General features: G+C 33.5%; 1 protein-coding gene across 1 annotated transcript; it reads right to left on the reverse strand.

Annotated features, from left to right (window-relative positions):
- Nucleotides 1-5,789: 5,789 nt before the first annotated feature.
- Nucleotides 5,790-11,475, reverse strand: LOC108225641 (protein tesmin/TSO1-like CXC 3). The gene is made up of 10 exons (XM_017400572.2): nucleotides 11,242-11,475; nucleotides 10,428-10,588; nucleotides 9,680-10,358; nucleotides 8,537-9,021; nucleotides 8,354-8,428; nucleotides 7,012-7,192; nucleotides 6,826-6,921; nucleotides 6,686-6,752; nucleotides 6,384-6,543; nucleotides 5,790-6,295 (listed from the first exon to the last, which is right to left on the reverse strand). Exons 1-10 carry the CDS (start codon nucleotides 11,365-11,367, stop codon nucleotides 5,977-5,979), a joined length of 2,349 nt encoding a protein of 782 aa, XP_017256061.1. The 5' UTR covers nucleotides 11,368-11,475; the 3' UTR covers nucleotides 5,790-5,976.
- Between the last annotated feature and the right edge of the window lie 2,582 nt (nucleotides 11,476-14,057).

Here is a 14,057-nt window from a genome sequence, read left to right on the forward strand (position 1 = left end):
CGTGGCCTGCTTCTATAAAGTGTAGTTATATAATTTAATTTTAGAATATTTCTTCTAAATAAAAATTTGGTTGTTACGTTTTTGTTTGAAAAGAATTTGAAAATAAGTTAAAATATTATATTTTATAAAAGTATTAAAATACGTGTCAAATAAGAGGAAAAAATACGTATGAAATTGAATAGGACAGAGAGTCGATAGATAACAACAAAAAAAAACATGTTATTAGCAACAAGCTAATTTCGATTGACATTAAGAAAACATGAATTTTTTAGTAAAAATCGTAACATACTGTTTAGCATCTCATCTTCTTGTAGCTAATAAAAGTGATTTATAATTAGTTTATGTCTTACGGGTAATTTTTATCCAAAAAAAAGGTTTAAAAAAATAATTCACTGAAAAGGGTATCTCAAATTAATTTGACTTTGCCGTTTGGATGAGTTTATAATAAGTGCTTCTTGCTTAAAATAAATAAGTGGAGTAGAAGTTAGAAGCAAGATAAGACTTATAAGTGATTAAAGTGTTTGGGTAATAAGTAGAAACCCTAAAACAAAAGTTAGCATTCCTAACTTTTTATAAGTGCTTCTTCACTTATTACACAGTACGAATAAGTGCTCTTAACTTATAATCCAGAAGCTGGACTTATAAATCCTAAACAACCACCCACTAAGTAAGTTTCTGACTTATTTCTGATTTTATGTTAGGCCTCCAACTTATTACACAAACATACAATTTTTTTTGCTTAAAGATTTGAAGGTGGGACAAAAATGCTCTTAATCTTAATAGGAAAATGCACATTTCAAAAATGGAAAATACCTTATCATATGAACATGTAAAATAAAACCTACTTTAATTGAAGTTTAAAATGACTTTATCATATGAGCTGCAACCCATTTTTTATTAAATTTATTATATTAGTTTAGAAAATTATATTACATCATAACTAAGTTAAAAAATTTAATTGATATGACATTTTCTGTGGTGACACCCTGATAGTCTATATGGTATGCAATATATCTATTGCAAATTTGAAGTAGGACTAGAAAATGGTGATAAGATGTGTGCATTAATGCCTATGTAAGGTCTATCAAATTTTGTATGTACAATTCCAACAGAAGGACATGTGAAAGAGCCAATTTACCAAAAGTTAAAAGATTATACTGTTCCTATGATAGAGAATTTGTGGGCAGCATACTTCAATTTCATTTCATTCTATTCATCAAACACTAATACAAGAATATTGTCCTAATCAATTGTTAATTTGACACGGACGGTGTAAAATGTACTATTCCATTTATATGATGCTTGATACTCCGTCCTTGCACGCGGATGGAGACTTACACGCAGATGGAGAGTTTGATACGGATTTTAAATATAATTTAATAAATTATATTATATTTTTTTGAATAAAAATATAATATTAAATTTTTTATAAAAATTTAAAGAATTAGTTATAAAGTTATGATTTTTATACATTTCAAAATACGTATCAAATAGCAGAAAAAACAGTAAAGAAAATAAGAAATAAGTGAGGGCGAAGTAGGTTTCGACAAAACCAAGCATTGGTAGTTTAGATCGCTGATCTCTTTACTTAATTCTGGTAGATATCCATTTGTTTTCCTCTTTATTGCTCAACACACAGGAGGAGAGTCTTGAACAGCAAAATCTAAGTCGCCGCACCATATTAAAGGTGTGTAACAAGGAATCTAATGGATGATCCAAGAAATCTTGACCCCACATTCTCAATTCGATTTACACTTTCTCTCCTCTTTCAACTTTTTCCACTGGCTCCTTACTCAACATAAGCCCATCTACACACATCTTTCACCTCTCAAAAAGGAAAAACAAATGATAGCAATACACTGTGCTACTAGATCTAACTACTTAAAATTTCATGTAGAGTTGTAGACCACGACCAAAGTGAACCCGTCTCTAGTGACCAGTGCGAGATCTTTTTTAATGTTCGATCTTCGATTCTCTGTCGATTTTCATTTATGTGTAAAGTATGCATTCTTCAAATCTCAAAATTATGGCTATGTTTGTTTAGGAGAAGTTGCTCTTACTTGTGACTTCTGTTTTTCTTGATCCATTTGTGTAAATAAGTAGAATCACTTTTAAAAAGTTGAGAATGCTACCTTCTCTCACAGCTACTGTTTTTTTTCCAAACACTTTATTAATTTATTTACTTCTCACTTTTAATCCACTTCTTCACTTTAAGCCAGGAATCACTTTTTTTAAGTTTACCAAACAGCCTTATGTGTGGCATAATATAATACCAACTCACATTATATGGTGGTTGTGGTTGAGAGATTCAGAAAAGTCAATATAAATCTTCTCCTTTCGATATATTTAAAAAAACTACAGTATTCTTTTTGTTCTATTTTCTTCCTTCCGTTTGTTTTTTAAATGTTTGACACGTGTTTTAATATGTATATAAATTATATGTTCAATATTTTCTTAAAAAAATTTCTTATTCTATATAAAAAGTTAAACATTAAATTCTTATTTAAAAAAATGATTTATAAATTTATATTTTATGAAAGTATTAAAATAAGTGCCGAACTCATTATAAATAATTGAGGGGAACTGAATTAGAAAACGCTCATTTGAAAAAAGAGTCTAATAGAAATGGCAAAATGCTAGAGGATTCATTTCCTGGTGCTCCACCACCAGTGCCCCATGATTACAGTACTCGCCAGACTTGTACACCCACACTCCAGGTTTTGCCGACCCCTGAGCCCGGCAAAGGAGGTAAAATGACCCTGACAATTTTATTGGGACACTTTCATTCCTCTAAGTGAGGCAATGTCCCAACAATACTGAACCCTACAGTTATTTTTACTTGTTTTATTGCAGGCAATGTGCAGACTTGGCATCAGCTGTTTGTTTTACTATACAGTTTCTGTTATGCTAAATTATACTACTATATTTTTCTACAAGTGTCTGTATATTATTTTACTGTATGATTGCAGTGAGGATGGTGACAAAATGTATAGCATGCTTTGGCTAGGTCATTATTTCCATCTTTTGGCATCATCTTCTTTTTTCAGTCCAAGGGCTACTACTATCACTATGCTATCTATACCAAAAGATTAACTCAACAGAGACTAGCCCAGTAGTAACACAAGGACCAAAGAATTTGAAGGGACAAAAGCAAAAGTGGTCAGTTTTCTGCTATTATTCATTCACTTATTTATCTTTCTATTTTCACCATAGATATTCTTGCCCATGTGGAACTGTATTCAGATTGATATGTTGTCCGATTTAAGTCAGATTAATATTATCTTGATAACCCGGTGAATTAGGTATGCTTTTCGAGTCTCTATATTGGCTTATGATTAAAAGGAATATTTTCATGACACCTTAATTAATATCATGTCACATCGTCTCTGGTCCAACACGTGACATGTAAATCGGATTCATTAAATGGTCTAGTGACCGCTCAATACAAGATGCGGAAAAAATTATCCAGGAAAAACTGAATCTTGAATGTTTTGATCAATAACTAGTGCTCTTGCAAACTCAGTTACACGTGCGGAGGCCTCAATTGCGATTTTGTCGCAGTGTCATCTGAATTTTTATGATAATTAAACAGTCATATACCACAATCGACAAGATGTGTAAATTTGAGCAAACACACAGAAATTGAATAAAATATAGTTGTATCAAGAGATCTTAATTTGGTACAGCATATTATATATTGGAATGAGGGGAGAAATGATTTGCCACCAAATTGGTTATGATTACAAGATAATTTGACCCTGTTTATATGGAAACGGCCACTTATCCAAATTAGCTAAATAAAAGCTTTTAGTGCATCATCTACTAGTAATTAACCAACAAAAAGAATGTTGCTAGTTGAAGTATTACTGGCCCTACTAGGAGGATGGTCTAGACTCTTTTGATCAATAATGCTATTGCTAGGCCATATGATTACAACAACAATTCTTCTGGTAAAGCAATTCATGATTAACAGGAGAGTGGCTAATCAGATATGGATATTCATAAGACACTTAAGTTTAAGCCCACTAAAGTGGTAAAATATCCCACAAAGACTTTGTTCATAAGGGTCTCATTCTAATCATAGCAGTTGTCTTGTGTATCCAGCAAAGACCAACAGTTCTCCAGTCCTGATCTTTGCTTAATATTGATGGACAGGTGAAAAAAATTTAAGGTGTAATGTATCTAACATTAATGTGAGTAATACGAAAGATCGAGACAGATAAAATGAAATTAGTGGGAAAGCAGATGATCTTAATGGTGGCAATATAAGTATACAAGGACAGATCACCCACCTTTTCTAGCTACCATTGTTATGGACCTGGCTAAAGACATGAACAAATATCCAACTTTATCCTGTGCTTTTATACTATATTTTTAAAAATTGTTTTGGAATATATTTTAAAATTGCAGATATCCGAAATTTTTTCCTCCGAGTATAATGAAATGATTATGGGGATCAAGACCGTCACCAGCAAGTTAGGAAAAACGCGGAAGCTTAGTAACATTGTCGAGTAGGGTGGCTAAATCTTGTATGAAAAGGAGGTGAAACCTTTAAAGTAGAAACAGAGATCGCGATGAAGGTGTATGGGAAGAAAAAGACTGCAAAAATTCATCCCAGAGGTCGAAAAACTGGAAGTAATAGAACTATGCAAGTGAGTGATAATAAGGCATCTACTTTAAATTTTTCAAAAGCTGTTATAATGCAATAGTGCTCCTATAAACACCCCTGAACTCACGATCTAGTAACATTTGTTCCTCTCATGATTTCAAGACCAAATCAAGCCAAGAGAGTCGTGATCTTTTCTCATTTTATTATGAAGTCTTCTTTTAACAAAAATTTAATACTTTATATATCTTTCCTCTCTTGTCTATCTAGCTAATACAGAAAAGTATAGCAAGAACAAAATTTGCACACAGAAAAACCTTGAACAAGATGAAAGAAACTTCATAAGTTTCTTATCATGAAACGTACTCACTCGAACTACTTGTATCAACATTGCAACTTAGCGTCCATGATTTCCTATCATGATTCATACTCTATATACAAATACTACTGTAGTCGGTTGACAGCAGCTGCAGCCAGTTTACCATCATAATCCAGTAACCTATAGCTATTCGATCGATTATATCCAATATAAATACTTGGAGGAATGGTACTGAACTGGATTTATCTTTGCTAACATGAAAGCAGACTATTATTTTGCGCAAAGGGAACTGAAGATAGTCATACCAGAGAAAGGACTCGACTTCCAGTACAAAAAACTAGAACATTGAATATCTCCCTCAATGAATTTGTACCCAACTAGTGCACGGCCACATGTGACCTATAAGAAGTAAGAACTACGTGGACACACCTCGCAACAAGTTACATGAGGAGAATTTTTCTGTACAATTTCTGTGTAAAAATGAAGAGATTCATCTCATGTAAAGCCTGTTGGGGTGAACTTCTAAACCAAGTGTAACCCAGAAACACTCTGGCATATCTTTACTCAAGATTAAGATATGCTTACACTCAGTGGAGAAATTGTTTATGGAGGGGAGTGAAAAAAGAATTTGCATACACCACAATGATTGAAAATGCTTTGACAGTTTGATTTGTAGGAAGCATGCTATTATAAAATCACAAGTGCAGGACCAGGAATCCCGCTACCTTCGGCTGAAACATTTTTTTCCCAATTCTTGAACTAAATAGGTAGTCATCCTGAATCCAGAAACCCCCAAGTACTGAGAAAGGTATGCAATAGGGGTGGTTACTGGCATGGTGATAACACAGAGTAATTGATCGACAATAGTACTGAAACCTCATCAAATATAACACAAGTAAAGTAATTGACCAATAAACGCATTCATGAAGATCTTATTATATACAATACTGCAAACATAGATTTTAAACTCTACAAACAACCAAGACACGGAGAATATCTACATAGGACAAAAAAAGAAATTCTCTTTACATTAACCAAATAACGGTCTTGCTTAGTGCTTAGGGGTGAGAGAAGGGAAGGATGGAATAGACTGCAGTATCAACTTACGGCTGCTTCTTAGACCAGGGGTAAAGCCAGCTTTCCCGTGAAGAGGAGAAGCTCTCTTACTGTTGGGAGAATCTGACTGTACATCACCCATGATAGGCTGGAGATTTTCAGACATCTCATCTTCTTGTGCATTTATATGCTTCTTAAACTTGGATTGAGATCGATTTAGTTTTCCAAACTCTTGGCTGGAGGATTCAACAGCTAGAAAAGTCGAGCGTGGTGGTCTCATACTCTTGGAGGACAGTGGTGGCGCAATCAATTGTCTGTGATATGAATATAACAGTACTGGATGATGAAGGAAATAACAGAATATGCAAACAAAATCTCCAATAACTGCTTTGCATCTTATACCTGTCAGATGGTAAAGGTGTCTCAGGAAGTCCGAATCTCGTATTTTGTTCTGCGCCATTCTGGACTGTTCTAATTTGCAGGTTTTTCTCAATCACACTCTCACATGCCTCACCCTCTACGTCCTTCTCTAGTTCGACTTCCATTCGTATATAACTAGACCCTACATAAGAGAGGTAACATAGTCATTAGCAGAGATACACAAAACCAAAAAAAAAAAAAAAAAAAAAAAAACTGTTTTTTAGGTCAAAACAGTATAAGTGAACCTAAAGTTATTTAATATCTGAAAGTTAAAGTATACTCACCATGCTTTCTACCAAATGTATTTTTACACTGTTCACATCTACAGTTAATTGAGCACCCAACACCTCCCTAAAGAAACCATTGCAAAAGCATCAGCATATTGTTTTAAAATGCAGGCATAAGAAGATACAGAGGAAAATACCTGGAAGCATTCACAATATTTCTTCGTACAACCAGATTTCTTGCAGTTACATCCTCTTTTATGTCTAGCGGAAGCAGGAGTCTTTCCAGATTCCTCCTGCATTAAGACATACTGTATAAATACATTTCTTTACTTTAAAGATTGCAAGGTAAATACTCAATATAGTGATAGCCTTAAAATCTTCACCCCAACGTCTATCATAGATTCTGAGCTCCTGATCACTTTAGGAGCAAATGCAAGGGGATTGCGAGATTCGATTTGATTGCGAGCTGCAAGAACATTTTCCTCATGAATAGGCTTGTTGAAGCATTCGTGACAAGCACATGGCTCCACACAATAGAGACCAGCAGCAAAGCATTCACAGTAACTGTATTTCAGGGCACAATAGATAATGAGAAAGATTTCCTAAAGCTTTAGTCTATCGTGATAATGCTTCAGCTTCACTACTAAGTACTAAATATTAAAGCATTAACCAACGGACATATGAAGACCATACTGACAAAAAATTCTTAAACCTTCATTTTTGAACACCCATAAGATTTCTCAATTCTCTTTATCACAAGCACAAAGGAAACAAAAATTATTTGAAAAACACTTAATCCAATTCTCAAGCTCCAGGAAACAAGCTCAAAAGCGTAAATACTAAACTACATAACAAAGTTCGAGCATTAAGGAAAGAGTGAAAGTTAATACAGTAACAATATATTCAAGTCGCCCGACTAGTCGTAAAAATTCGACAAGTCACTAATATACATATATATTTACTAGATCTAATATATATAACATAGTTGAATATACATCAGTTTATAGTTTAAATCAAAAGTAAAAGATAATAAGCAACAGTGAGATGTACAGGTTACAACAGATTGTTAGTTCACATGTAAAATGAAGCCAAAAAATAGTAACAGGAAGGAAATAATGTGAAGTTGAAAATGATACAAAGATCAGGGATGTACTGATATTGCTGAAAATCATACAAAGATTACGTAGCCGGAACAGGTAATCAGGGCCTACACGCTGACGAAAAGTCTATTAGTTTAGTCAGACCAGATGTAGCCACACAAAGCCTTATCTTTCTTTCCAGATCAAAATCGCATAAGATTTTGTCCAAAATAACCAGAATTCTGAAGTTTCGGATCAGGCCAGGTACCGGGTTGGGTCGGGTAAAACCCATGGTCGCCAGACTAAAAAATACAATGCTCGACTTTTTCTATAGAACAACTGGCCGACTAGTCGTCGACTGGATAAACAGTGCTTAACACCATTGAATACCCCCCCCCCCCCCCAAACTAATATGAAGCCTATATCTATGTATTCTGCAACCCATAATTAACGCCAGTGAATACCCTCCCCTCCTGCCTCGTGATAAGTAATATTTTAACCTAAGGTGACAAAACGTAAAATGGCAAGAGAGGGCAAGGTCTAAGTGATATGTTACTAAGAAACTGTTAAAAAGGCCTCAACAACAAAAGCAAGATGAATATATGATATGAAGTTTTATGCAAATGATAGAGAACTGAGAACTTACAGCTTTAAGCACTTTGATTTTTTACACTTGCAACGCTTGCAAGACTCACCTTCTCCACCACTTTCCACTTTTTGCCTGTAAATCCAAGTCAGTTTGTCAAATACCCACTCAGAATGGATATACACAAGACATAGGAAAATGAAAGTTCATGTTCAAATCATTATACAAGTAAACCACACATGCCTCTTCTTTTTTGCACTATTGTCAACTAATTCTTCATTCAGAACATCTTCTGAAGCTTGACCCGCATCTTCAACAAGTGAGATGTATTCTCCAGCAGGGAGCATATCCATTTCAGATGAACTTGCAACTAAAGAATCTTTTTGTTGTTCTTGCCTATTTGAAGGATTTAGACAAACAGCTGAGGGGAACACACTTAGTGGTTGTTTGTCAGTATTTAATTCCTCATATTTTCCGACTTTATGGTTTACTGATGTTGATGCAAGAGCATTTAAGTGCAAACCGATTCCAGATAGATTGCATCTTCGAATATCATGCTTAGGCTTATTAGGAACAAGACATTTATCATTGGACAAAATATTATCATGAGAATGAGATAGCGTGATTGGGCCGACATTTGAAATATCGGTCAAGGGTTTCCTTCGAGATCCCGTCATCTCAAAAAGCAGACAACGTCTTCTCAAACCACGCTGTATATTTGAAGCAAGCTACACAGAAACATACAAAAAACGCATGTTATATGACAATTTTTTGGTTGATTTGCATTGAAATCGAATTCATAATAGCCTGCTCATAAGCAGGCAGAATTAATAACATTCTGCCATTTATGGAGAATGCAGAAGAATAAGCGCACTGACATCAAAAAGAGATCCGATAATTCTACAGATAACTTATGGAATCATGGACAAGGCTATAAAATCTATAAAATTAAGGCATACAAACATCAAAACATAACTTATAGGCCGTTAATGCATCTATATTTATCAATGACATGAAGCTCCAAATGTTCGGAAGAGATCAACGAACTTAGCATTTAAGAAGCAAGTAACGTCGTAGAAGTTCTTAGAATGTACAGATTTTGCTAACATATGCATCACATATTTCTTTTGAATTATGTTTGACTCATATTTGATTTTTAAATTGGTCAAAAGTGTCCACATTTTAGTCAAAGGATCTGACACGAAATAAGTGTCGTGTCTGAGTGTCCAAGTGTTCAGCACAGGTACAACAACCTAAATACAAGAGTTGGAGTTTCATAGATCAACAGCAATAAAGAGATGAAAAATAAGCAGGTGTACAGATTTTGCTAACATGCATCAACAGTTATAAAGAGATTTATGACGGAAGCAAATGTACAAATTGTACCTCGCCATCCACTATCTCATTTGTGTCCCCTGCCTCACTACTCAGGGAAACAAGGAGGTCATGATTTTCAGCTATTTCATTCATATTACTCTCTTTATGTTGAAAAGACATATCATCTGTTTCAGATAGTTGACAAGGCTCAACTGCCTGAATAGCTAAATTTTTGGGTAGATCATCAAACAAAGAAGTGCGGAAACTCATCCCAGCCTCATGTGATTTCTGACTAGGATCGTTCAAAGACTTTGAATCAATTGGAGATTCAAAGATTGATAAGCCACCTTCATCAGAAAGTAAATTATTCCAATCACAATCAGAAACTTCTTTCTCCTCATCAATATGGCTTGCTCCCTCTATGTTAATTTCACTTCCAATTTGACAAATTCCAGAATCAATATGCATAGATGGACCAAGAGTGCTACACGATCCAGACAATTCTGGTATACATTTGGTTTGCATCACAGAGCACAGAGCCACATCAGAATCAAGGTTAACAGGTTCGTAAGTCACAGTTCTTGAAAGCTCATTTGGGAGATGAGGTGGTTTACTAGAGGCACTCACTGGACTGAAATTTTGCACCTCGCTGGAATCATCAAAAATGCCTGCAACTTCTTGCTGTTTACTTGCTTTGTTTACATTCTCAGAAGAGAACTCAAGTTTTGATGGATCGCGTAAATGATGCCTGAAATACAACATGTATTAACATTTGCAAGGTACAGAAACTAAAAAACAAAAAAAAAATGTTAACTACCTTCTTAAGAATTTAGAGTCCTTGATGGTGCTAACATGGGGTGAAGTGAAAACTGACGGAAGAGATGCAAGATTAAGTGAGTTGTATGTCTGAGTAATGTGCACAGACCTAACCCCCGCAATAGGAGAAAGGTTGTTGAGATAATTGAAGACAGGAGATTCCTGCACGTTTAAACAAAATGCAAAACTAGTCAAAACGTTAAGGCATGTATCTCTTCACAAAAAATCCATACACAAATCAGGGTACAGGAATTGTTAGAAATTGACACATAAAGTAAAAACTTTAGCTCCGGTAGTGGAGATAAGCAACTTTCGCGGAGTAATATTTTTGCCGTGATTTTTTTTTCTTGTCAATCCGCAACAGGCAATTGAATGAAAATACTCACAAAATCATACCCCCGCTAATTATCAAGACGAAAAGGGTATCAATCTAAGCCATGACATGACATACATTCCGAAAAACATCAATCAATACACATCTTAATTTTCATAACTACCAAGCACCCAAAAACAAACCCTAACTTCATCAAACACCGCAGATCAAACAACAGATCATTAAAAAATATAAACAAAAAAATTTCTCACACATCTAGGTCAAAATTGCATACTAGTAAAAAACCCACAAAACACACACACACACACAGCATCACAAATCATCGAAACTCATCACTCAAAACACTAAAATTCTCAACAAATCATCAAATACCCATCACTCAAAACACCAAAAACAACAAAATCAGAAACTCAAAATCACAACCCACAAGTCAAATCTCCGCAATTAAAAGTATATATAGATATAACAAAGAGATACACACCTCGAAGTTAGAGACAGGAGTATTGATCTGTTTTCTCTGTGGAGTATCCGTAGCAACATCTCCTGCTTCAGTAGCATCAACATCTTCACTTTCTCTCTCTAAACCCACTCCATCATCATCACCCATTTTCTCTCTCTAGAAATAAAGACAGATTTTCAAGAAGAGGGGAAGGCGGGAGAATGAGGAAACAAATGTGAACATATACGAGTAGAGAAATTTCCTTAATAAAATCCAGACTGGGGCCTACCTTAAAACACAGTGATTAACAGCTGTTGATTAAGGTGGAAAATTAAGGATTTTATTGTTTAGACAAAGATCATCTCGTAAAGTGAGATTTTTATTTGCACGTGCTTTTTTCCATTAATTTTTTTTTTCCAGCTTTTTCATTAATTTAATTACTACTTCCGTCCCAAAATAAGTGTCAGTTTTGACTTTCTGCCCGTAATTTACTTTAAGGTGCAAGAAAAACATACTTCCCCATATTATTTTTCAAATTTTCTTTTTATGAATAAAAATATAGATGTTAAACTTTTATTCAGAAAAAAGAAAATTTGAAAAATAATACGTAGAAGTATGATTTTTTTTGCAGCACAAATTACGTGAAAAAAATCAAGACGACACTTATTTTGGGATAGAGGGAGTGCAATATTAGTCGGTACCTCTCATTTTTTACATTGTTTTTGCATTATTCTGCCACGTATTTTAAAACGTATATAAAATATAGTTTCACAAATTTTTTGGAAATTTTCTTTTTTATAAAAATTTAAATAATAAATATTTTATCAAAAGAAAAAAAAAATCATACAATTCATCAAACTATATTTGATGAGACATTAGGAATCATGTCGAGTCCTGTTCCTCAACGTAATCAATTTTAATATATATATATATATATATATATATATATATATATATATATTAAAATACGTGATAAATAAATTTAAAAAATGAGTAGGAGATTGGAAATATATATTTATATGATTTAGTAATATTAAAATATGATGCTATAATATAATTATTGATATTTTATATTTGCTTATATTATAGTTAGGGATCTTTTTAAAAATACCCATCTGTAAAATTATTTTTTTTAAAATACTACCATCTTTTTCATTGTTTTTAAAAATACCTTTTCATAAATTTTTTTTTTCAAAAATACGATTTGCAACTTTTGCAACCTCATTTCCAACCTTGGGCGGCGCAGCCGTAAAAGTTGCAAATGAGGTTGCAAAAGTTGCAAATGAGGTTGCAAAAGTTGCAAATAAAAATGGAAAGTTGCAACTGTTGCAACTGTTGCAACTGCAATTGCAACTAGTTCAACTGAAAACTGTAAGTTGCAAAAGTTGCAAATGAGGTTGCAACTGCAGTTGCAACTTTTGCAACTGCAATTGCAACTTCATTTGCAACCTCAGTTGCAACTAAATGCAACTGAAAACTATATATAGTTGTAAATGAGGTTGCAAAAGTTGCAAATGAGGTTGCAACTGCAGTTGCAACTTTTGCAACTTCATTTGCAACCTCAGTTGCAACTAAATGCAACTGAAAATTGTAAGTAACAACAGATGTATGGTGTGCCCCTGGCGGGGCCATTAGATTACAATAGAATCAACTGAATGCAACCATATGCAACTGAATACAACCATATGCAACTGCATATGAAGTTGCAATCAGGAAAACTGGAAACTGGAACTTGAAATCAGGAATTCAGCTGCATATGAAGTTGCAAAAGAGGTTGCAAGAGGTTGCAACACGGCTGGCGCCGCCTGTAGTTGCAAATGAGGTTGCAAAAGTTGCAAACAGTATTTTTGAAAAAAATATTTTATGAAAATGTATTTTTAAAAATAATTCTGGAAGGTAGTATTTTTGAAAACAATAAAAGAAAAGCTAGGTAGTTTTGTAGATTTCCCTTATAGTTATTACTATTCATATAATATTAATGGAAATCAAATCTCAAAAGCTACTCTAACTAAAATAAACAAGAGTTGGTAAACTAGGTTTGAGCATATTCAATTAATATATTCAGAAAATTATTTAAATCTTTTGATATTTAATTTCTATTAGAAAAATTTTGTAAAATCTTATTATGTTCCATTACAATTCTAAGTTATCAATATATAGTAGTAATTTTTTTTGCCCCCTCGATCTTTTGGACCCTTAACGGTTGGCCTGGACAATCTCTCCCAGCAGGGCGGGCTTGCACTCGTATCCAAACACTCACGATCGCTCTTAAGATAATTCAATGAATGAGTTATAAAATTTTATATTTTTGAACACCCATGAACAAACTGTTCTTCAAGCATCCTCAAAATTTAAAGTCTAAAAAATATAAATAATTTGTTATAATACCTGAATCTAGCACAATATACATTTAACCAATCATAAAATAGTAACCATTTTATGACCAATTAGAGATGTTCTCTAAATTATAAACCAATCATAATCATTATTCAAAATTTCTTATATTAAAATTTAACTAAAGTATTAATTACATAGAAGTTAATGCGGTTAACCAGTCAGAAAATTATTTTAAAATCATTCAATGGCCCTTCTTAAATTTTAGAACAATAATATTCATTCTTCAACTTTCAAGTTAAGTGCGTACAAATTTTCTAAAACATGACTACAAAAATTATTCATGCATATACAAATAAAATTATGAATACAAATTAACTAAATTATATAATTATAATAGAATAATACTAACTGATATGAGGGATGCATCCATCTGATCCGACCGATCTTAATCCGATATTACCCTATTTAAGATGGGAAACCGAAAAAAAAAATATAATTTATATATACTTTTATCATTATCA

This window comes from Daucus carota, chromosome 1 (assembly GCF_001625215.2).
Source record: "Daucus carota subsp. sativus chromosome 1, DH1 v3.0, whole genome shotgun sequence".
Taxonomy (NCBI): domain Eukaryota; kingdom Viridiplantae; phylum Streptophyta; class Magnoliopsida; order Apiales; family Apiaceae; genus Daucus; species Daucus carota.